The 24,549-nt window shown below is 41.9% G+C and overlaps 1 protein-coding gene across 1 annotated transcript; it reads left to right on the forward strand.

Annotated features, from left to right (window-relative positions):
- Positions 1–16,916: 16,916 nt before the first annotated feature.
- LOC131320589 (probable apyrase 7) lies at positions 16,917–22,260 on the forward strand. Its single transcript, XM_058351326.1, has 3 exons — positions 16,917–17,046; positions 19,280–21,458; positions 21,795–22,260. The coding sequence occupies exons 2-3, from the start codon at positions 19,460–19,462 to the stop codon at positions 22,097–22,099; spliced, it is 2,304 nt and encodes a 767-aa protein (XP_058207309.1). The 5' UTR covers positions 16,917–17,046; positions 19,280–19,459; the 3' UTR covers positions 22,100–22,260.
- Positions 22,261–24,549: the final 2,289 nt, after the last annotated feature.

Genomic DNA, 24,549 nt, shown 5'->3' on the forward strand with positions numbered 1-24,549 from the left:
ATGTTATTCTGCCCTCTTAATTGAGGATGAAATTGATTGAAGGACTCAATTTCCTTCTGGATTGATGATGGTAAATAGTCTTCTCTAGGTCCAAATTTGGACCACCAAATGATAAAAGGAGGAGGTGAGTTCATTGGCTAGAGGTCTATAAGAGCGATGGGTAGTACGGCAGATTTATTTTACATTAATTTTACATTACGCCGTGCCGTGCCTTCAAGGCATGGGCTCATTCACTAGTTACTAAACAAGTTGATAAATTCTGTTGTGTGCCGACATGCAAATTTAGCTGATTGTAGTGCCTATTTGAGTTGTGTCACAAAACGAAACTGTTGAATCGATTTTTTATTTTCCATAAAACATTTTGTGTACATCAATTGTACACCACCTTGTGTGAGATCCATTTCGAGGTTTCAAACAAATGTTTTGAGCCCTTCAATTTGTTTAGAATTTTGTGTGAAGGGTCTCTATGAAAAATCAATTCAATAGGATATCGGTAGCTGCTTGATCACCAAAAAAAGAATGTTTGGATCAAGAAGTTACCGATATCCAGCTGAATTAATTTTTAATAGGAACCCTTCAAAAAAAAAATTGAACAAATTGAACGGTGCAGAACATTTGTGTGGGAACAGAAAGCACTCAGAAAGAAGGAAGATGTAACGCCCCGCTTTTAGAGAACGTTAATTTAATAAATTTCCCAATATTTATTAAATAAAAAGAAACATAAAGTCGTTACAAGCAAAATTATCCTCAAATTCGTGTTACACTTGTTTAAATAGATAAGAGAGGGGTGCTAAGGTAACTTTCACTCTTCTGGACGACCGTCTTCTTCTGCATTATTCTGCTCAGCACCAAACTCTTCCAAATTATAAAATCCCCCCTGTTCGTCTCTAAACTCTAGCATAAGATGCCAGGGTCACAAAAGTAACACCGTGAGCAATTAATCCCAATAGCTAACTCCTACCCCTATGTCCCATACACTAACAAAAATAACATATAACAATTTATCATTTTTAAAAAAAAATTTAGCATCACAAAAAATAATTAAATGTGTCGGTGTCTTTCAGAGTTATCGCAGCGTATCGTAAACCGTGTCATCATTTTTGAAATATCGATTCCACTTTTCATTTTATTTTCTCGAGCACTGGTTCCGCTGACCATCTTTCAGGACCTACCGGGCTCCCAGGCTAAGTTCAGATTTTGCAACCCAAAAGCACTGATTCCGCTAACCATCTTTCAGATTCCATCTGGTTCTCATGCTCACACAATTATTAATCTTTCACATTTCCTTTTCTTTTTACTTTTTGTATTCCACTTCTCATTTCTCGTGTCTCGTAATCATGCATCATTTTCTCGTGTTCACATTATTCTTTCAAAGCTTGCTACAATCGTGCGATAATAATTAATCACTAATTTCATGCATCTCTATTTTCAATAACATTGGAAATTATAACATTACAACTTATCAACAAACATGCAGTTAATTAAGCTTTACGACGATAAAATCAACTTTTCAATTTAAACAATATAATCATGTGATATCCTAAAAATAATATATAAATAGTTAAACATATAGCACATCAGCAATATACTTAGGTGAGCAGATAGGAGGTTTCTACCGTTCTTCTTCGCGATAGGGCAGCTACGAAGTACGTCAAGTGAAAATGCAGGAGTAACGTCATTTCGGCTTGACCGAAGAATAAAAAGAAAGTAGTTTTCTTTTTCCGGAAACACAATATTTTTAGGAATTTTGAAAATTGGGATCAAGAGTGATTTTGAGTGGTGTAAGAAAGGTGGCAAGGTGGTGGTGGAATTGAACTAATTTCCTCTCTCTCTCTCTCTCTCTCTTTATTCTAGCCGAAACCTCTCTTTCTTTCTTTTGCTTTCCAAACTCATACGAATAAAGCATGAGAGAATTGGAGAATTGGTGGTGTGTGCGCGCACTTGTGAATGTGTTTGTGGGGTGTGAAAGGGAGACGAGGAACCTATTTATAGTAATGGAAGAAGAATCTAGACCATATCTTACAAAATCTTAATCATATCTTATATAATCTAATAATATCTAACAAAATTTATATAATATCTAATAAAATTCAATCAATCTTATCATATCTAATAAAATCTCAATCAAATCTTATCCATTCATATCTTAATAAAATCCAATCTAATCTTATCCTAGATTTTTAGAATTATGAAGTAGGGATAGGGTTCTATAATAGAGTTTGTAGACACCCCATTCTAGACTGTCCAGATAATGTTATTTGTCGATCTTTTATTTTCCCGATGATGATTTTGGTCGAGAACAGTCTGAGGATAATGGTGTGTTTGAGCTTTGAGCGTCCCAAACCCCTTTCGAACCCCTTTCGAACCCATTTCAAACCCTTCAAACCAGGGCCAAACAGCCCCAGCAAAACCCAACTGGCCTACGCCAGTGCCTTGGAGGCGTACGCCAGTTAGCTGCCACGTGTCAGTCATCGACCGTTGACTCAGCTATTACTGGCGCACGCCGGTCCATATGTGGCGCACGCCAGTCAAACCCAGTCAAATCAACTTTATTCAGCCACATGGACGAGACTTTTGTGCCACCCTGACGTCGGCCACAGTAGCCCCTGATGATTATATCGGCCAGGCCCGCTCCCCCTCTCTCCTACACCCCCCATCAACTAGTCCCATGCATTTAATGCATGGGAAGGCTCCTTTCTTGACCCAAGCCAGCCAAACAAGCCTTAAACCAGACTGATCTCAGTCACTCCCCCTCTATAAATACCCCCCTTGAATTCATTTGCAAGGGGTTAGCCTCATTAAGAAGAAAAATCTCTCTTCCTCCTTTCTTCTTGCTCTTCACCTCCTTTTCTTCCATTGAAAGAGGAAAGCAAGCAATCCACTTCCATACACCATACTGATATCCAGTCACCTTCTAAGCCTCCATCCCTAAGCTTTAAGCTCAATACCACCTTCAATCCTCAAACAAAAAGGTATACCACCTTTGTGTTCTTTACTGTTTTCAACCCCTGAGGGGAACCAGTAAGGCCCAGGCTGGTAAACAATACTAGTCCTGGCCTTAAACTGGTAAAATACAACAATCGTATGAGATGTAATATGGCGCACGCCAGTAATCCTATGCCATACGCCAGTCATGGCAGTATGAGCACTACTGGCGTGGGGATCATAGATCATCATTTCTGTCATTTTATCATTCTGTCAATCACACTTGCATGCTAAACAACCAGTTTACCCCTTTCTGTATATTTAGAGCTGTTTAGATGTAGTAGTTATTGCTTACTTTTTATCTGTTTAAAAGGGCCTCTGGGATCCTTCTGGTCATGTTCCAGAGCCCAGATGATGCAAAGCCATGCACTGGATAATGGCCACACCTGCGTACGGCATCGTATGACTGGCGTACGGCAGTTGTCCCACAACCCAGTGGCTGGCCCTTGCATCTTAGTGTGATCTTGGCCTGCTTCATGTCCCCACTCTGTTTAGGGGGTTTCCTGCCTATTTTTATGGCTTCAAACCATTTCATCTGTCTGTAACTATGTATATTCTGCCCTATTAACTGTGTGGTTTGTCCTGGGTGTGCGCTGGTCCCTTTCCAGAGCCCAGAGGATTGCAAATAAGGACTGTGGAGCTTAATGAGTGGAGTACGCCAGTCTAGTAGTGGCGTGTGCAGGTCGTGCCTGCGTGCACTGATTGGATCAGTGCACGCTGGTACGGGGTCTGTTCACGACCCTCCGGGGCAGCGTACCCCAACTTATTCAGACTGCTCTCTGTGCTTGTTCTCAATCTATGTTTATCATTGCAAGCAAAGTCATCCATAAGCATTTTTGTCACATAAATTGCAACTTGTTACCGTTTCAACCCCCATTAACTGTTCCCCCGCCCTAACTGGCTAAAAAATGATCAAATGAGAGAAGAATGTAAACGTTTTACAAAAAAATGCCCGAGTAGAGACCGATCTCCGGATTGGGCGAGAGGGGTGCCATAAAACCCTTCCCCTCTCGTAACCTGGCTCCCGAACCTCAGATATCGAAGGTGACGACGGTCCAGTCTACAAAGCCTTTTCAAAACCAAACAAACGTGGCAAACGTTTTCGAGTTCGGTTCCTTGGGTGTTTTCACCGCTAAAACCCGAGTGGCGACTCTGAATCGAGGCGTTTCGCCATGCCTTTCCAAAAAGGGGCCGCACCCGATTTTTATTAAATCGAGCATTTTCGGGTAGCGTGCCCACAGTGGCGACTCTGCTAGGGAGAATTGCGTTGGTTGATATTTGGCGATTAATACATAATTGAACAATTTTCAAAAGCTTGTCAAAACAGTATGCTTCGCGCTGCTGAAGAACGGAATGGTAACGTAACAGAATCTCAGCATCCGACCAATCCGAACTGGGGCTTTTACTATTGTTCTATTGTGTAGTTTTGTTCTATTGTGTAGTTTTCTCCAAGTATCAATTAACCAAAAGTGAGCCAAGCTTCAAAAGGCATTTGTTTTCAAAAGCGTTGCAATTTTCTCTCGTTGAATCATTCTTCGGCATTCTCTGTTCATATCGATGGTTGGTCAGCCCCGTTGAGGTGTTTTGGGTAACCGGCACAGTTTACTGGAGCCTGGGGTCCTTGAATGCCCAACAACCTTGGACGATGATGAGTCGTACTACCGTTCGACCATTGCTTTGCTCCACGCGTTGCAATGGGAGGTATATCGCGGCTCTAGTCAGAGGAACCCCTTTAAGCCAAAACCGACCTCTACAGCGTTTACAAAGCACTAGAACCTTTCAACCTAAGACAGGAACCCGCAGGGTAGGATTACTTGCTTCTAACCCCATATCCTGTCTATGTGTTACCGCTTTCCATATCGCATGCTTGTACATACATTCATGACCGTTTTTTGCGTAGGAGCATGCTAGGGCGGCTTTTAGGATATCTTTTGTCGAGTCTGTCTTGCGCCCATTCGGCGTTGCCTTGGACCGATGACGAGTCGTGCATCTCGATGTTGCACGTTACAAAAATTTTCAAAGTCCTTAATCAATGAGACTTCGGGAAATCGACACTTTCTAAGCCTTTGGCCAATACCCCATCGAGGTTTCAAATCGAAAAACTAAGAACAACAGAGAGAATGTCGTGATGCTTACACCACTCAGGTTAAAAGTGCTAAACACTTACACCGCTCAGGCTCTGGCACAGTGCTGCTTACGCCATTTCGGTTATGGTATCACGCCATCTACACCGAGTTGTTCCGAGCTCAAACTTTGAAACTTCGAGAAGGAAGAAAGCCAAAGGCTTAGGCTGTTTTGGCATCTCTTAGTAACATTCGATTCAATCAAGGATACACCGTCGAAAAGAGAATCCGAGGATCCTATGGCAACTGTCCGAGTGTTGTAAGGCAGACTCTCTCAAGCTCTAAAGTCTAGGAGGACACCGACGACGATGACATGCGCATTGCTTTCCTTCAAATTCTTTCAAAAGCTTGCTGCAGGAGCGCCACTGAGTTCTCATTTACTTTACTGTAAAAGCTCTAGGCCATTTCACTGAAGGAAAGAGCCAAACCTACTTAGGAGCGTCTGCCAGGGCTATTTCACCGTCACTTCCAAAGCCATATTACCCTCCTCAATCATCAATCCAAAATGGCAGCACAAATAGAGCTGGCTGAGCTAAAGAGGGTTGTTCAAGAAATGAACCAGAAAATGGACAAACAAATGGCTATGGTCCAGGGATTGGTTGACCTCTTTACCACCATAGCCCCGCAACCAGATATGGGGCTAATCAAGGAATCCTCTCAAGCTTGCCACACTCCTGCAGTCGGAACCAAGCAGTGCTCGAAGGACATGTTCAAAGACCTGGCTGAGTTTCATGAAGCCAGGACTCACCCGACGGAGAATGTTGGATCCTTGTTCAAAGCCAACGCCGAAAGGGAGGATATACGCGGCAAAGAAATCAATCCCAAAGGCAAAAGAGTGCATCATGTTCCTCAATCTGGTCGTCGGAACCCACCAAGGACCTTCTCCCGCTTCTCCACACCTTTGTCCTCGGTTTATGAGAAGCTCCTCGAAGCTGGCTTCCTCAAGCCGCTCCTTCCAACTCCTTCACCTCGAACATTCCCGGCATCCTACAATTCAAATGCCTATTGTGCTTTCCATCAAATGCCTGGCCATCTCACCGATGCCTGCTTCCGCCTTCGACATGAAATTCAAAATCTCATTGATAATGGCACCATTCAAGCTCCACGCCTATCAAAGCCCAATGTCATATCCAACTTCATGCCCCCAACCCTTTTCATTATCCCAGAAAATCAAACCGAGCCGATTTTGTCTCTCCCATCCGAACCCGAGGTTAATCTGATGGCCCTAGGTGCAGTCGAGGTCCTTACCGCCGATACCTGGGTTGATAGTGATGAGGAGCCTACAAGGGAGGAACTCAAAAGGAAGCTTAATCAATCAAAGGAGAAAACGGACTGGCTGAGATCCTCCAATCATGAGAATTTAGGGCTGTTGTTCAAAGAGTTCTCTCAAGTGGGTTTGGATGAAAAAGCTGAAGAAGCCGAAGCGCTGTTGCTTAAGCCTGTTGTCCTCTAGCTCCCACCTCTTTGCGAGGAAGTCAAGGGTAACTCTAAAAATTGCATTTTCGAGACGCGTCTATTTTGCATTGACACTTTTGAGTCTGGGTCTGACGCAGTGTCTGTCAAGTTGTCTAAGTCTAGCTCTGAGTCGGAGTTTGTGCCTCTTGGCCCTCCACGTCGTAGCTTTTACTCTCAATTTAAGTCTTTTTATTGTACTTGGCAGCCCCGAGGGTTCTTATGATATGCATTATCCTGCTTTTAAGTACTTTGCTGGCTTTTGAATAAACCATGTCGACCCCGACGACGAAGGGATAGATTTCGATGGGATCATCCCCAAGAAAATGTGTTCCCTCGCCGAAAGGGAAGACGAAAGGCATGCTCAGCCTCTAAAAGAAGAAGTAATTTCAAATAAACTTGAAAGATGGGATAGACCCCCGGATGGTTTAAATTGGTTCAGCGCTGTCCCCATAAGAGTATTGTGCCCATTCAGACTTGTTCAAAGAATTCAACAATATCTTGGCATGGTCTCACAAAGACACGCTTGGCGTTGATTATGGGATACAGAAGTATCAAATCCCCTGCCGCCGAACGCCAAGCCAGAAAGCAGAAGCTCAGAAGGCTCTAGGCCTCGTACCATGTTCAAAACAATAACAACAGTGTTCCATCAAACGCACATTAAAAGGGTGCAAAAGTGGCCTGGAGCGAGGCATTTCCAATTATAGCAGTCAGGACCCGTTCACTATCAAAGCCGTTCTATCTAGGGCTACAATCAAAGATCATCAACCTCGACGGCAACAAATTCAATACCTTGGTCAACCCAGATCAACTCAAGCGTTATTATCCCTGAGAGATGCTCGTTGGATCGAAAACCACAAGGGTGAGCGATTCCAAGCAAAAGTTAGAGCAGCCTGCTAGACCAAAAACCTATGGAGGCGGTCTGGGCAAAAATGAATTGGCAAAAAGTCGAAAGCTCGCTAGACCGAAGACCTGAAAGGGTGGTACTAGGCAAAAGTTAGAGCATAAAAGGAGAGGTAAAACACACGAGTGAACCTTTGCCTGAACTACGTTTTGACCTGATTCCCCGAAAGGGATACGTAGGCAGTCTCTCTTCGAGGCTCGGTCATACTTTATCAATTGGATCCAAGGTTGACGTTTTGGTGCACATCAAGGGTCAAGAAAGGTCGAGAACAAGACAAGCCGAAGTGCTGACTGGTAGGCTGAAGTCCATTGATTCATTGGAGAATCAGAAGGGGGAAATCATTCATCTTTCAAGTTTAATGCAAACTGCTGTTTCAATTTTAAAACTGAGCAAAAGCCTTAAAATATTTTGAAGCATCAAAAATAGAACGAAATGCTTATGAGGCCTAACGGCTCACGGTTTATTCTAAGTTCAGCAACGTCTATATTAAGCGGCTGCAGTAGCTTTGCAATCTCACGCGCTAGTTTGAGGCTCACACGCACTTGTACAAAAGTGATGTGCGTTGGTCTCAAGCCTGTGCGCGCTTCTTCATTTCCTGCATCAGACAGCAGTAGGCAGCCATCATGCCTAACAGAGATTTTTAGACCCTCGGGGGCACATTTCAAATTCAAAGCATCTCGAATCTCGTTCAAGGGGCTTTTACCAAGTCTTGTCATGCTGTGCAAGTCACATGGTCCTAATGTGGCTGCACAGGGGTGTCGGTTTCAGTCCGGGCCTATATGAGTCATCATTTGCGTCTTTTGTCCATCTTTGCGACACTTTTCAAGTTTTTCAATCCATTGTCATGTCGGGATGCTTTTCCTAATTTTACTGATTTGTACAGGTTAATGTACATTTGTTTGACCTTATGCAAGTGTCAATTTCACCTGTCTAAGGGATATTGTGAATTTTGGCACATTAATGCCCAAAATTTCATTGTTTTCCATATGTCTAGGAGTCCGTGACATATCCGGGGCTCTTCTCCCTTTTCATTCGAGCTAGACAAAGTCTGTACATTTATGCCTATATCTGTGTGTCGACTCAGCTCACTTGTCAATGCAAATTCGATATTAGCGATTGGTTTATGCATTCTTTTTGACATTCTCAAAAGAAAGTCAAATAAACTAAAAAAATGCAATTTACATTGCTACCCTACCATCTGTGGTCCACAAGCAGTGGAATCTTGTGAGCAGCGAGGGCATGTCGGCTCAAGGCCAAACAAAGCTTATCTATGGGGCTCATCCGCCCCAGCATCAAAGAAAAGAGGTACGTCGACCCAATGCCACTCCTAAATGTCAACTGAGGCATGCTGGCCCGCTCAACGTCTATCTATCTAGAAGCACATCTCAGAAGTAAAGGACAGTAAAGTAAAGAGGCTCAATGGTAGTCCTCAGTGGTAGAGCTCAGCCTCGTTCTCGTCGTTGTCGTCACTCTTAGTCTCCTTGAAGTATTTGGGGCTCCTATCCCATCCACCTCTTCTGAGGAGGCTTTCGCCGTTGGACTCTTTCCCCTCTCACTCTCTCTTAATCTCTCAGACTACTCTCTCTGAACCTTTGAAAACTCTTTGGCGCGAGCCACCCTTTCTATGGGCCTTTCTTTCAACTGCACACCTCTAGCCGCTGGTTATCTATTGCTCTCGTATCTCTGAATTGTGGCTAGAGTGACAGCCCCGCTTTGTGTAACTCTTGTTTATGTGGCCATCCTAGGCCATCATCCTCTAGAAGCCGCCCTAGTCTGCCCTTGCATTTTCAATTTATGCATTCAATTCCGTACATATCATTGCATATCAACTGTTGAAAACAGGGAAAATCTATCCAGTGTCAAAGCATGCCTGTCCAGTATCGAAAGCAGCAAGTAATCAGGATTTTGGGGGTTCATACCTGGGATCTAGTCACTACTGGAACTGGAGCCGAAGCCGCTGCTCTGGAAAAGTGCAATTGTAAGGGGGGTGCCACATGTTGTTCTCCTTATCTATTTCTCCATGACAAATGTCAAGCACACAGCCTAACTGTCCCGCTCCACTAGCACCTGGAGCACACCTTGGCAATCAGAATACGATTCAAAGCAACAATGGCTTGTGCTACCCCTTGCAATCAATCAACGACGATCAGCCATGTCGTCCTTCTCAAATCAAAATCAACGACGATCAGCCATGTCGTCCCCTTTCAATTCAATCAACGACGATCAGCCATGTCGTCCCTTCTCAAATCAAATCAACGACGATCAGCCATGTCGTCCTTCTCAAATCAAAATCAACGACGATCAGCCATGTCGTCCTTCTCAAATCAAAATCAACGACGATCAGCCATGTCGTCCCTTTTCAGTTCAATCAACGACGATCAACCATGTCGTCCTTCTCAAATCAAAATCAACGACGATCAGCCATGTCGTCCCTTTTCAAATCAAAATCAGCCATGTCGTCCCTTCTCAAATCAAAATCAACAACGATCAGCCATGTCGTCCCTTTTCAAATCAAATCAACGACGATCAGCCATGTCGTCCTTCTCAAATCAAAATCAACGACGATCAGCCATGTCGTCCTTCTCAAATCAAAATCAACGACGATCAGCCATGTCGTCCCTTTTCAATTCAATCAACGACGATCAGCCATGTCGTCCTTCTCAAATCAAAATCAACGACGATCAGCCATGTCGTCCCTTTTCAATTCAATCAACGACGATCAGCCATGTCGTTCCTTCTCAAATCAAATCAACGACGATCAGCCATGTCGTCCCTTTTCAAATCAAATCAACAATGATTAGCCATGTCGTCCCTTCTCAAATCAGATCAACGACGATCAACCATATCGTCCTTTTCAATCCTTCAACGACGATCAACCATATCGTCCTTTTCAAATCCTTCAACGACGATCAGCCATGTCGTCCCTTCCAATCCATCAACGACGATCAACCATATCGTCATTTTCAATCCTTCAACGACGATCAGCCATGTCGTCCTTTCCAATCCCTCAACAACGATCGACCATATCGTCCTTTTCAAATCCATCAATGAAAATCAGAATATCGTCCTTTTCAATCTCTCAACTCAACGATGGTTCAACGAGTCGTCCTTCAGTGATGACCCACTGTCTCAAATCAACGATGGTTCAACGAGTCGTCCTTCAGTGATGACCCACCGTCTCAAATCAACGATGGTTCCCGAGTCGTCCTCAACGATGAACCACCGTCTCAAATCAACGATGGTTCCCGGGTCGTCCTCAACGATGACCCACCGTCTCAAATCAACGATGGTTCAACGAGTCGTCCTCAACGATGACCCACCGTCTTAAATCAACGATGGTTCAACGAGTCGTCCTTCAGTGATGACCCACCGTCTCAAATCAACGATGGTCCGTCCATTCTGAATGACTACCTCTACTTCAGTCCAGCTTAGAGCACATTTTCCAGCAGTCCTATTGCTCTGTCTCGGATGGTCCTTGATAAGGAGATTGGCTCTGATTCCCAACAGATGGAATTTAACCTCCCTGACGCGACCTACCCGTGATTATTGGAACTATTCGTGCCAAGGATAGCTTGATCCCCTCAACGACGGTTTGCCCGTCCAACTTCAAATCAACGACGATCCACCCGTCCAACTTCAAATCAACGACGGTCCACCCGTCCAAGTCCCAATCAACGACGGTCCACCCGTCCAAGTTCCAATCAACGACGGTCCACCCGTCCAGCTTCAAATCAACGCCGGTCCACCCGTCCGACTTCAAATCAACGACGGTCCACCCGTCCAGTTTCTAAATCAACGACGATCTATCCGTCCCACAGTCTTTTTCCCCAACAGAGTCGATGCTGTTGCAAAAAGGATCGTTCCCCAGGAGAGTCCACATTGTGTGATCTGTCCGTCAAAGACAACAAAGCAGCGGTCTGTCTGCCCCAACTTCAAATCAAATAGGTCCTTTAAAGTTCACGTATTTTGAATAGCCTCGAAGAGGGTGTCTAGAAAACCTTTGACGTTACTTGTCTCCAGTCAATGGTGCTTCAAGTGCCGTCAAAGGGGGGCTTCTGTAGACACCCCATTCTGGACTGTCCAGATAACGTTATTTGTCGATCTTTTATTTTCCCGATGATGATTTTGGTCGAGAACAGTCTGAGGATAATGGTGTGTTTGAGCTTTGAGCGTCCCAAACCCTTTTCGAACCCATTTCAAACCCTTCAAACCAGGGCCAAACAGCCCCAGCAAAACCCAACTGGCCTACGCCAGTGCCTTGGAGGCGTACGCCAGTTAGCTGCCACGTGTCAGTCATCGACCGTTGACTCAGCTATTACTGGCGCACGCCGGTCCATATGTGGCGCACGCCAGTCAAACCCAGTCAAATCAACTTTATTCAGCCACATGGACGAGACTTTTGTGCCACCCTGACGTCGGCCACAGTAGCCCCTGATGATTATATCGGCCAGGCCCGCTCCCCCTCTCTCCTACACCCCCCATCAACTAGTCCCATGCATTTAATGCATGGGAAGGCTCCTTTCTTGACCCAAGCCAGCCAAACAAGCCTTAAACCAGACTGATCTCAGTCACTCCCCCTCTATAAATACCCCCCTTGAATTCATTTGCAAGGGGTTAGCCTCATTAAGAAGAAAAATCTCTCTTCCTCCTTTCTTCTTGCTCTTCACCTCCTTTTCTTCCATTGAAAGAGGAAAGCAAGCAATCCACTTCCATACACCATACTGATATCCAGTCACCTTCTAAGCCTCCATCCCTAAGCTTTAAGCTCAATACCACCTTCAATCCTCAAACAAAAAGGTATACCACCTTTGTGTTCTTTACTGTTTTCAACCCCTGAGGGGAACCAGTAAGGCCCAGGCTGGTAAACAATACTAGTCCTGGCCTTAAACTGGTAAAATACAACAATCGTATGAGATGTAATATGGCGCACGCCAGTAATCCTATGCCATACGCCAGTCATGGCAGTATGAGCACTACTGGCGTGGGGATCATAGATCATCATTTCTGTCATTTTATCATTCTGTCAATCACACTTGCATGCTAAACAACCAGTTTACCCCTTTCTGTATATTTAGAGCTGTTTAGATGTAGTAGTTATTGCTTACTTTTTATCTGTTTAAAAGGGCCTCTGGGATCCTTCTGGTCATGTTCCAGAGCCCAGATGATGCAAAGCCATGCACTGGATAATGGCCACACCTGCGTACGGCATCGTATGACTGGCGTACGGCAGTTGTCCCACAACCCAGTGGCTGGCCCTTGCATCTTAGTGTGATCTTGGCCTGCTTCATGTCCCCACCCTGTTTAGGGGGTTTCCTGCCTATTTTTATGGCTTCAAACCATTTCATCTGTCTGTAACTATGTATATTCTGCCCTATTAACTGTGTGGTTTGTCCTGGGTGTGCGCTGGTCCCTTTCCAGAGCCCAGAGGATTGCAAATAAGGACTGTGGAGCTTAATGAGTGGAGTACGCCAGTCTAGTAGTGGCGTGTGCAGGTCGTGCCTGCGTGCACTGATTGGATCAGTGCACGCTAGTACGGGGTCTGTTCACGACCCTCCGGGGCAGCGTACCCCAACTTATTCAGACTGCTCTCTGTGCTTGTTCTCAATCTATGTTTATCATTGCAAGCAAAGTCATCTATAAGCATTTTTGTCACATAAATTGCAACTTGTTACCGTTTCAACCCCCATTAACTGTTCCCCCGCCCTAACTGACTAAAAAATGATCAAATAAGAGAAGAATGTAAACGTTTTACAAAAAAATGCCCGAGTAGAGACCGATCTCCGGATTGGGCGAGAGGGGTGCCATAAAACCCTTCCCCTCTCGTAACCTGGCTATCGAACCTCAGATATCGAAGGTGACGACGGTCCAGTCTACAAAGCCTTTTCAAAACCAAACAAACGTGGCAAACGTTTTCGAGTTCGGTTCCTTGGGTGTTTTCACCGCTAAAACCCGAGTGGCGACTCTGAATCGAGGCGTTTCGCCATGCCTTTCCAAAAAGGGGCCGCACCCGATTTTTATTAAATCGAGCATTTCTGGGTAGCGTGCCCACAGAGTTGGGTACAAGGATGTCATGGTTCAAGATGTGAAAATAAAATCCTATGATATCAAAGGATTTTTAATGGCTAGCTCATGAGATTAAATTATAATACAATCACTTTAATAAATCATAAAATAATTTTTAGTAAAAAAATTATAATAAAATATTTAATGAAAAAATGACTTGAAAATTCGGGTCGTTACAGAAGATGCAATTCAACAGCTGAAGAATTGAATGGAGGAGGAATCGAATAAATATGCAATAGAGAAGGACGGCTTAGGTGAAAAATTGAAAAGCACAGAAGGTGGAAAGAAAAGATCTGATCAAGAAATAAAGTAGATAAAGGATGTGATTAGACAATTACGTGAAGAAAAAGCGAACGTAGAAGCAGAATTTCAAGCGTTCAAGATTTGTGTCTTCTCTTTTCCTTTCGTGATTTTGTTGTTCTGGATGCTTTCACGCTATACTAAATATTCACTGTTACTTCATATGAAGTCACCGTGAGCAAATCACCCTCATTTTTGACGGAGCTCTCAACAACCGCCGCTTTGGATTTTTTCTTCTCTTCATCTATCTTCACTTTGAGCTTTGGACAAAACTTCAATATATGGCCTTCTTCGTTACAAAAATAGCATTTCCTTTTGTGAACGGCCCGTGACTCACCACCTCGAGAGTGTGATCGCCCCCTTGGCTTGGACCCATTTTGCCTTTCCGTCGTCCGCCCTCTAGCTTGACTACCGGAAGATGCAACCATGGCACGATCCTCCGACATCCTCTCGCTCTCCTTCCTCCGCATCGACTCATGGGATAGGAGTGTAGCAATAACCTCATCAAGTCCAAGAGTGTCTTTCCCAAACAACAATGTAGTTTGGAGATGCTAATAGGATATCGGCAAGGAAACCAACAAAATGATCGCCTTATCTTCTTCCTCAATCTTTGCGCCAATGGCTTCCAACTCCGTTATTAGCCGATTGAACTCATCTAAGTGCTCATTAATATTTCCTCCCTCGGACATGCTCAACGCATACAATTGCTTCTTTAACGACAACCTATTCGTCAAAGACTTGGACTTGTACCTACTCTCCAACTTCGCCCAAAGTTCTGCCGGATCCGTTTCATTGATGACTTCTCGGAGAGTGCTATTCCCGAGATACAATTGGATGGTGCTATTTGCAAGCTCTCTCATCTCTTCCCATTTATCTTCCTTCATTTCTTCCGGCTTTTCGGATTTCTGCTTGAGTGCTTTCACCAAACATTCTCTCACCAAAATATTCCTCACCCTTTGTTGCCAAAGAGTAAAATCATTGTGCCCATTGAAAGGCTCAACTGTGAACCCGGTGCTTTTCCCCGCCATACCGTAGCTCTGATACCACTGTAGGGTAAAAATACCCGATCACCCGCACAACGGAAGCGTAACGAAAAACAAAACACACAAAAGAGACAAGAATATACGTGGTTCGGCCTCAATGCTTACTCCACGGGAGAGAAAGAGAGAGTAATCCACTATAACAATGAAGAGTACAATGGTGAGATACAAATACACCCTCACTTGGTATTTTTCCCACACTCCTTTTCCTCACTGTTTCAACCTCTCGGCTCTCACACCTGCACACACAAAGTATTGACTTTTCTTAGTGATTGTTTTCTGCCTTTTTTACTCCTTACCCAATTCTCGGCACAGGAAGGCCCTATTAATAGGCTTGACAAAGGCTGGCGCACAAAGCCTCTTCACCTGCCGAGATGCTTCTGGATGGATGCAGTACAACAAAGACTTCTTGGAACCAATTACCACAATTACTCCATGCACAGCTTAAGCACTTCCAATAAGCACAATAACTTAAGCCAATTAATTCCACCGAACAATTAAACCAACTAACCAACTAACTATAACAGAAATGCTAGGAACAAAGAAAATTTACCCCGAAACTACACCAAAAAGATCAACTAGTGGTTGAGATTCACTTTGATGATTGTGTCCTTTGATGTATGTGACACAATCATCAAAGTGATTCTCAACCATTGATTATTGTTTTCGGAATACTTTCGGGGTAAATTTTTTTTGTACCTAGCATTCCCCATAATTTTCTTTTTCTTTTTCAATATCACATGGGCAAAACCCAACAAACCTGACCCGTACTACCACTGAGAGGATGAACGGATTTGGTTGGGCATGTGATAAAGCTGTTGGATTGTGAGTTAGAGCATCCACACTGGGTTTGTTAACTAGTATGTTAATTGTGTGTGTTAAGATTTAACAAACAAAATTGTATTTTTTGTGCCACAATGCTTGTGTGTTAGAGTGTGCTAGAGTATGCTAAATGTAGTAGTGTGTTAGTATGGTTATCAAGTTTAGCAAAGAAGTTAACAAACAATAAGTGGGTCCTATCCCTATAAATTCAAACTTCAACCATAAAACATAAATGCTCACACTACTTTCTTTTTTGAAAACTTACCGTTAACTTGATTTACCGTTGCCTTTTTCATTGTTTTTCTATATATGTGTTGAATACCAAAGGTCAGAATAAAAGCAAAATAGGCAATGAAATTTCATGCTCTGAACATAATTCTTTTAAATGGGAAGTGGAGTGGCAGGAACATGACCGTTGGCCTTCCCTTCATTACAGAAAAATGACGTTGGTGACATAGTCATTGTAAAAGTTTTTATTATAGCCATTGTTTTGATACATTATTTTAAAGAGTTAACACACTCCTAACTAACCCATTGAGGTACTCATATATATACTAACACACTTTTAAGTTAACACACACTTGTAGGACCCATTTTTTATTCTAACACATATTTTAACAAACATTTTGATACACAAATATAACACACCCATTGTGGATGCTCTTAGGTTGACTATGGATCAAATCGTCTCAACCTGTCATTAATTCAAACAAAAACGCTAAAAATATTTGATTTATGGTATTATTGTTGAACCTTTAGAATCTTGTTTACTTTTGCTGTTAAATTTGCACTCTAACATTCAATTATCTGAAAGTTGTTCATTACTCTTGTTTTCTTACTGCCCTAAATGTTGCCACGTGGTTGGCACAAACGTACATGAACTTTTTTCGTTTTGATTGAAGAAAACTGATTTTCGCACACTACTTTTTTTTTATGGCGCTTTAATTTTAACGGGAAGTTACTAGTAACAAAGTGGAGTGCCATTAATAAAAAGTGAAGTGCGAATATCAATTGAACCCCGTAATGGAACTATTCCTCCGTACGTCATTACCAGAAAACGACGACGTGTGGTTGGGGGTTGAAAACGTCATTGCAGTTGATACTCACAAGCAACACAAAAATACAAACTGAAAAAAGAAAAGAAAAAAAAGAAGGAAAAATCAAATGAAAGTTTCAAACTTTGCGTTAGACTGAAAGCATCGGCAACCCCAGCAGGCCAGCATACAGGAGAGAGAGAGAGGAGGAGGAGGAATGCTGGAGGAGTTCAACAAGGAGAAGGAATTGGTGTTTGCTCCTCGGGAGAAGTATCCAATCCGGATCCACACTTCTTAACCAGATCGACACGACTCTTTCGTTTGTAGGTTCGTATTCTCTCTCTCTCTCTCCCCTTGAATTTTATGATTGATTCGCTTATTTTCCTCGATTATTGGATGAATTTAGAGTAATAGACGCTCACGAATCACGCGATGCGGAATATCAAACACCTGCCACGTTATCTTTTGACAGTCTTGTAGTAATTGAAAAACTGTGAGGACTGAAAAATTAGAATTCTCGTTTGTTTTAATGCGGCGTTTTTTTGAAGTGAGACTTTACAATGAGACTAAATGGTGTAGTCAGACCTAAGTCACATAACTCGCGTGCTGGATTAGGAGTACAAGCGTGAAAGAGTCTTTAGCAAGAATTGAGAGCGCGATCACAGAGAGCGAGGATTGAGAGCGGAAGCGGATGGGGCTACTGAAGGATTATGTGACAAGTTATCGAAGTGTGGTTCTGATCTTAGATATCCAGGTTGGAAAGATGCTGTTTGTTGCTGTACTCATCAATTTAGATAGCGGTTTAATATGAAAGGATTCTTAGGAAAATGTTAACCATAGCCTACCGATGATGGCTTAGAAATTGAGACTCAGAGTTAAAATGTAGGAAATTGTACCCTTTGGGATATTTTACGTTTTGGTATTTGTTTTTACATCTTTTCTGAATTTTTTGTTAAATTCACTGAAGACAAAAAAAAAGTTCAAAACAAGCAAACTTTAGATATTATGAACAAGACAGCTGTATTTATTGTCTTCACTCTTCAGTGTCGTCTTATCTGAACTTTTTTCAATTTCAGTCCATATTTTTATACTTTACACATTCCTCTCATCGGGCCAAATAAATCATCCCAGAAATTATGACGAAAAGCTAAACAAAAGATCAGTAGAACTAGATAATACTTTAAGACTCCGTGTAATCATGTGGAAGGTGTATTGGAGTTAAAAATTTCTTTGCCATTACTGGCACTGGCACTAACTCACCGGACTGTGGGTGTTGCTAGCATGATTGAATATGTAAATGGTCAGTGAATGAGTTTATGCCTCGGTGGAAAAATTCTTCCTGGGAAAATACCTGGTTAAAACTGTCATTGGATTTCTCTACTAATGATATTTTGGCATCTGAGAATAGCAATTTAGAGCAAGGGATATATGTTTTGATAATTAAGGGTCCATTTGATTAGCGAGATAGTGGTAGAAAATGCAAGAAAGAGAAAAAAATATACTTTTTTTGTGTTCACTTAGCAAGAATATTCTAGAAAGTGGTAGAAAGTGAACTTTTCCATACAATCCTCTAAAGCTTGAGAGCTTGCCTCACTTTTTCTCACAAAATGTGTGGGGAAATTTTGTTTTCTCGAGAAAATCAACAATAATTACTCTAATTTCCCTCTTTACCATCTTCCCTCCACCTTTCTCTTCTAATTTGGGCAACTTTCCACCTTTTCAAATAATGAAATTTTATTTTCTTGCAAAACTTTCATCCTAATCAAACAGATGTGAGAAAAAATTTACATGTTCTTTTTCTTTTCTTTCACTTCACTTTCTATCATTTTCACTTTTCATTATATTTTTCTCGCTAATCAAACGGACCCTTAGGTTGCATGTATGTTTTGTGTGGTAAAATACCATTTAATTTGTTGAAGATTACCAAAAATGTTGAAGGATAGTAGTGAATAAGTTGAATAAGTGCACTATATAATCATGTCAGGGTGCATTATTACATTCCTTTGGTACGATACCTGTTGACAAGGAACTCTTAAGGGGCATATTTGTATAAGCTGTAAAGAATCAGTGGTTCTGTAGTTACCCAATACAAGTAACAAAAGTGATGCAATGACTTCTAACATACTTGAATTGAGGTAGCTTCTGTTATATTTGGAAATACCAAAATAGAATAAAAGTCATTAAAAACTGAACGGTGGTTTGTTGAATGTGAGACCTACAAGAAATCTGAATTTAATTTCGAATGAGAACTTCTGAAACATGAAGACAGAGCACATGGAATGTTTTTCCCTTCGACAGCTCTCATGTTTTAAATTTTTTGAGTAAAGTATATAATTTACAGATCTTAAAATTGCAAAATTGTAGACTTATCAGTTGTTTAGTTACTTTTTGTCATGGTTTTTTCAACATTGGTAACAAATGTGAATCTTTGCATTTTGGGGATCGTAATAACTCTCTGATTGGATTGTCAGTGAATTCATGGCATGAGCTAGACTTCTTAACTGACTGCACTTTTTGTTTGTGGCTAATTTTGTTTCATCAAATGGGTTTCTGCAGGATTTGTGAAAACCTAATTGCTTATCTTTGCTCATCCACTGAAAACCGAGTTACCTGTTAACGTATCTCTTTTATGAACTAAGTTCTACCTTTTAAAGACAAGAAGTAAGGTCATATTTATGCATTGAAACTTTGGGGATGAAATAGTACATGGTACGCCAGTTCTAAAATTCTGCAGACATGGTGTTTAGTAAAGTTGCAGATATTGTATCTGCCGCAGCAAACCGTTTTTCAGCCCCAAAGTCTTCAACCTTGCCATACGTATCATCTGGACTGTCGCCTCCATCAAATTATGTTCATAGTTATCGTGTTCCCAACTATGGACAGCATAATAATCTTCGACTTTCGTCTTCTCTTCAAGATTTCTCCACTTACAGCCAGCTTGACATAGAAGGGGGTGATCTTAACTCAGGAATCGATGGGAGCTTGATCCATCCAAAACAGCCTAATTTCTTAAATAAAGGAAATGTTGTGAGTTTTTCTAAGGAGAAAGCATCACCACGAAGTCCTCAAACACAAAAGAATTGGGCCCGAGTACTCCTCGTTCTGCTGTGTCTTCTACTGTTTGCTGTACTTGTATTCACTTTACAATTTTATTATTTCAAGTGGTCTCAAGGAACACCCAAGTTCTATGTTGTACTTGATTGCGGTAGCACTGGGACCCGGGTTTATGTATACCAGGCTAATGTGAATTACAAGAAAGATGGTAGTCTCCCCATTTTATTAAGATCATTACCAGAAAGTATTCAGAATTCTAGTTCACAGAGTGGACGTGCTTACAACCGAATGGAGACTGAACCTGGGTTTGACAAATTGGTGCACAACATATCTGGATTGAGGAGCACAATACAACCACTTATCCAGTGGGCAGAGAAACAAATCCCCGATCACGCACATAAAACTACTTCCCTATTCCTTTATGCCACAGCAGGTGTTCGCAGGCTACCAAGTTCAGACTCACAATGGCTTCTTGACAATGCGTGGTCAATTTTAGAGAATTCACCCTTCTTGTGTCAGAGAGAGTGGGTTAAGATTATCAGTGGCATGGAGGAAGCATATTATGGATGGATAGCTTTAAACTATCACACCGGTGTGTTGGGGGCTATCCCCAAAAAAGCAACATTTGGTGCACTTGACTTAGGTGGCTCATCCTTGCAAGTCACTTTTGAGAGCGAGGAACTAGTGCATAATGACACTGGTTTAAAGCTAAGCATTGGTCCCGTTAACCATCATCTTAGTGCCTATTCGCTCTCAGGCTATGGTTTGAATGATGCTTTTGACAAGTCTGTTGTTTATCTTCTCAAGAGGCTTCCGGAAATCAATAGTGCTAATTTAGCTAGCGGAAACATTGAAATCAAACACCCTTGCCTGCAATCCGGTTACAAAGAGCAATATTTCTGTTCTGAGTGTGCTTCTATATACCAAGAAGGTAGTAGTCCTCTTAGTGGTGGGGAGAAATTGGATAAAGGGGGAAAGCCCAGAACTCCCATCCAACTTATTGGTGCGCCAAAATGGGAAGAATGCAGAGAACTTGCAAAAGTTGCTGTCAATTTGTCTGAATGGTCAAACCAAAGTTCAGGAATCGATTGTAAGTTGCAGCCTTGTGCTCTTGGCGATAATGTGCCTCGTCCTTATGGCCAATTTTATGCAATGTCTGGTTTTTTCGTGGTGTATCGGTTTTTTAAGTTAAGTTCTGAAGCTGCACTGGACGATGTGTTAGAAAAGGGTCAGGAGTTCTGTGAGAAAACTTGGGACATTGCAAAGAACAGTGTTCCTCCTCAGCCCTTTATCGAACAGTATTGCTTTAGGGCCCCGTACATTGTGCTTCTGTTGAGAGCGGGCTTACACATTACTGATAGCCAAGTCATAATTGGATCTGGAAGTATTACTTGGACCCTTGCAGTTGCCCTATTGGAATCTGGGAAGGCCTTTGCAAACAGAGAAGTGATTCACACTTTTGAAATACTCCAGATGAAAATAACCCCCGTCATTCTATTTACCATTATATTCGTTTCAGTTTTTCTCCTTATATGTGTATTATCATGTATTGGCAATTCAAAGACAAGATTTTTTGGCAGACCGTATCTTCCCCTCTTCAGGCACAACAGTGCAGCATCTACGTCTGTTCTTAATATCCCAACTCCTTTCCGGTTTCGGCGTTGGAGTCCTATAAATTCAGGTAAATTCTTCTACATGACCTGTGATTTAACATCATTGAAGTTCTAAAGTTAAATAGTTGCCACTTAATTAATCCACTAAGTAGTTTGCTTGTGGTGTTCTGATAATTTTCATTTTGAATATGTATCCATCAAGTTCTGGCAGTGTGTACTGATGCCATTCTCTCTGCTAGTCCTCTATCATCAGTTTTTAACTTTTTCTTTTGCGTTTTAAGTTATTCCTTTTTCTTAAGTCCTCTGTTCTCATTCATGTCTTGTTTGACATGATTAGTTGGGGTTTCCAAATGCTTTTCTCCTTGTCTAACATTTTTTAGCCAATGTCAATTCTGGTGTTCTAGGGGATGGAAGAATAAAGATGCCACTGAGTCCAACAGTGGCAGATTCCCAACAGGGACCATTTGGCACAGGATTTGGTTTCAATGATAGCAGTGTTCAGCTCACAGATTTGTCCTTGTTCCCATCAACGAGCAGCGTCTCACATAGTTACTCCTCAGGTAGCTTAGGGCAGATGCAATTCGACAATAGTAGCATGGCTTCTTTCTGGACCCCCCACAGAAGTCAGATGCGTCTTCAGAGCAGGAGATCCCAGTCACGGGAAGACCTCAATTCTTCTGTGGCTGAAGCACACTCTGCGAAAATTTGAAGTAAGCTCCTGAATAATTTTTGATATCTGCATAACCTTGTTCAAAATCAAAGTTCTGCCCTGTCAACCATAGCAAACCATTCTTTTTGTACCATATAGAACACTTCTCGGCCACATTAACCTTACACCTAGAATTGGATCTTCGATTTATACTTTTCACATGTTGATCTCCAAATATATCACTAGCTTTTCACTGCCTAAACTGCTCTGAACTCGTATGGAAAAACTATTAAATACGGTAGCGAAGCAATAATAAAAAGATTTAGTTGCGAAGAGCATAAATGAACCCCTTCTTCAGTTAATATTTGGCATTAGTGGTGCATCTCGTTTTCTCTGTGTTACAATTTAAGGAATTTAATTTCTTGTTTGGGGCGGAGTTGTAAGGATTATGCATGTCACCTTGTCTGTGTGGAATGGAATCTCATTTGTTTCTTTGCATGGATCAAATTTAGTAGAGGAATTTCAATGCTTCCGGTCATTGTTACACGACATGTTAGCAGTGTTAGTGGACGTTTTTGTCAGGGTAGAGGCATGATCATTATAAAATTCTAAGCCTCATTTAGTGCAGCTCCAATCCAGTCCCGGCCACTCGGCCTTTTTCCGCCTAACGTCGAGTTCGTTCAACGATCAGATCCGTCCATATTGTAGACTTCGTCGAGATGCATAACTGTGTCAAAAATCATCTTCATCCGATGTCGTTCAATACACGATCAGAACACATTTATTTTGGAGAAATGGATGAAACGGGTTCTAATCCAGTGTAGGTATGTTTGTTTTCCAAAATAAATTGATTACGATCGTGTATTGAACGATATTGGATGGACATGATTTTTGACATAATTATGCGTCTTGACGAGACAGATCTGATCGTTGAACGAACTCGATGTTTGGCGGAAAAAGGCCGACTGGATGGGAGCTGCGTCCCTCATTTAGTAGGGCATCGAGTGAGCAGCAAGATATTGCTTAGAAACATGCTTGATATCCTCCAATGGGTGAAAATCTTGATCTGGACGTGTTACTTTGAAATGGGATCCAGTTACTGTCTCGCAGCCCAAATTTTTCCCAACGGAATCTGACCGATCATAATTTTCTGCAGAACCAACACTCATGAGATAACTGCAACAATTACTCGGGATACTACTATAGAGGATCCGTTTCCCTTTAAATTCTATACTTCATTTGCATAGCTTGGATGATGAATACACATTTTTTCCTATCAGACGATTCCTTTTGTTCAAGATCATGTTGTGCAGTCTTACCATGTATCACGTGCCTACCCAATAATAGATTCGCCCAGACCCACTGGATACAAGCAATGCTATTGTGACCATATCTGAATACCGCATTATGAGTATCATGTGATGTGTCACCACTATATTGGTAGAATATGTTCCAATGCAGGCAGAGCACAGACATAGCCACCAAAGCATTAGTGACTAGATAATATCACCCGTAACGTGTGACTTAACCTGATTTGCCAGAATAGAGCAAGGTAGGCTGCTTTTTGAACAAGTCTATTCTGGTGTGTAAAGGCAGTTGATATTCGACCGACTTTTGGATAACAAGAAGGCGAGCTGATCTGCTTTGCTCAAGGATCCCCTACTACGGCACGAAGCTTTCTTAGACTATCTATTTCAAAACTGCCTTACATAAAGCAGTTGTATTGGATTTGGATGGTAATTGATTGCATGTGAATCAAAATTTTTAGAGACCTGCAGAATGGCGGAATCAATTGCGTACCGACCCGGTAAATAATGCCTTAATTTGTTTTCCCAAAGAGTTACCGGAATGAAATTCAGATATAATCTACCCAAGAATTACCCGTTATCTTTCATCCCATCGAGGAAAAAGTTGAAAAACAAATGAAGGAAAAAAACAGCTGATATCACGGTCATAAATATTTTGGACCTGTGGTTTTCTTAATCATTTGATCATGGACCATCCAAAATCGCCAGTGCCAAATTGCGTTCCGGTACTAATTTTGGTAAGATTAGGTGAAAGTAGTGCACCCCTATGTAGGTCGCATGTATGGCAGCACACGACTGTCGATCTCATCTATCAATGGTCCAGATTAAAAACAAACTTTTACCAGTAAAAGTTATTTATTACCGGTCAAAGTTAAAAAAACATATCGCAACTGTTAATTGATAAGATTCAATGGTCCGTGTGTCAAACTACATGCGCACTACACTGATGTGAACTACAGCACCCCCGGTTGTGAAAAAGATTGTTACCAGAAGAAGGTGAAACTGTTCTCTCGTCTATTGAAAGAATTGATCACGAGAGCAATCTATATACTCATAATTCCACATAATTTGGTCAAGAACAATGAGGCCATCAGATGCCGTGGAAGTCCAGCAACACTCAATTACACATCAGTAAAATTGTTCAACCCCGGCCATGTGGATCAAAGCTAAAACGAAGAAGAATACAATAGAAAGATTGAATAA

This window comes from Rhododendron vialii, chromosome 3a (assembly GCF_030253575.1).
Source record: "Rhododendron vialii isolate Sample 1 chromosome 3a, ASM3025357v1".
In the NCBI taxonomy this organism is placed as follows: Eukaryota; Viridiplantae; Streptophyta; class Magnoliopsida; order Ericales; family Ericaceae; genus Rhododendron; species Rhododendron vialii.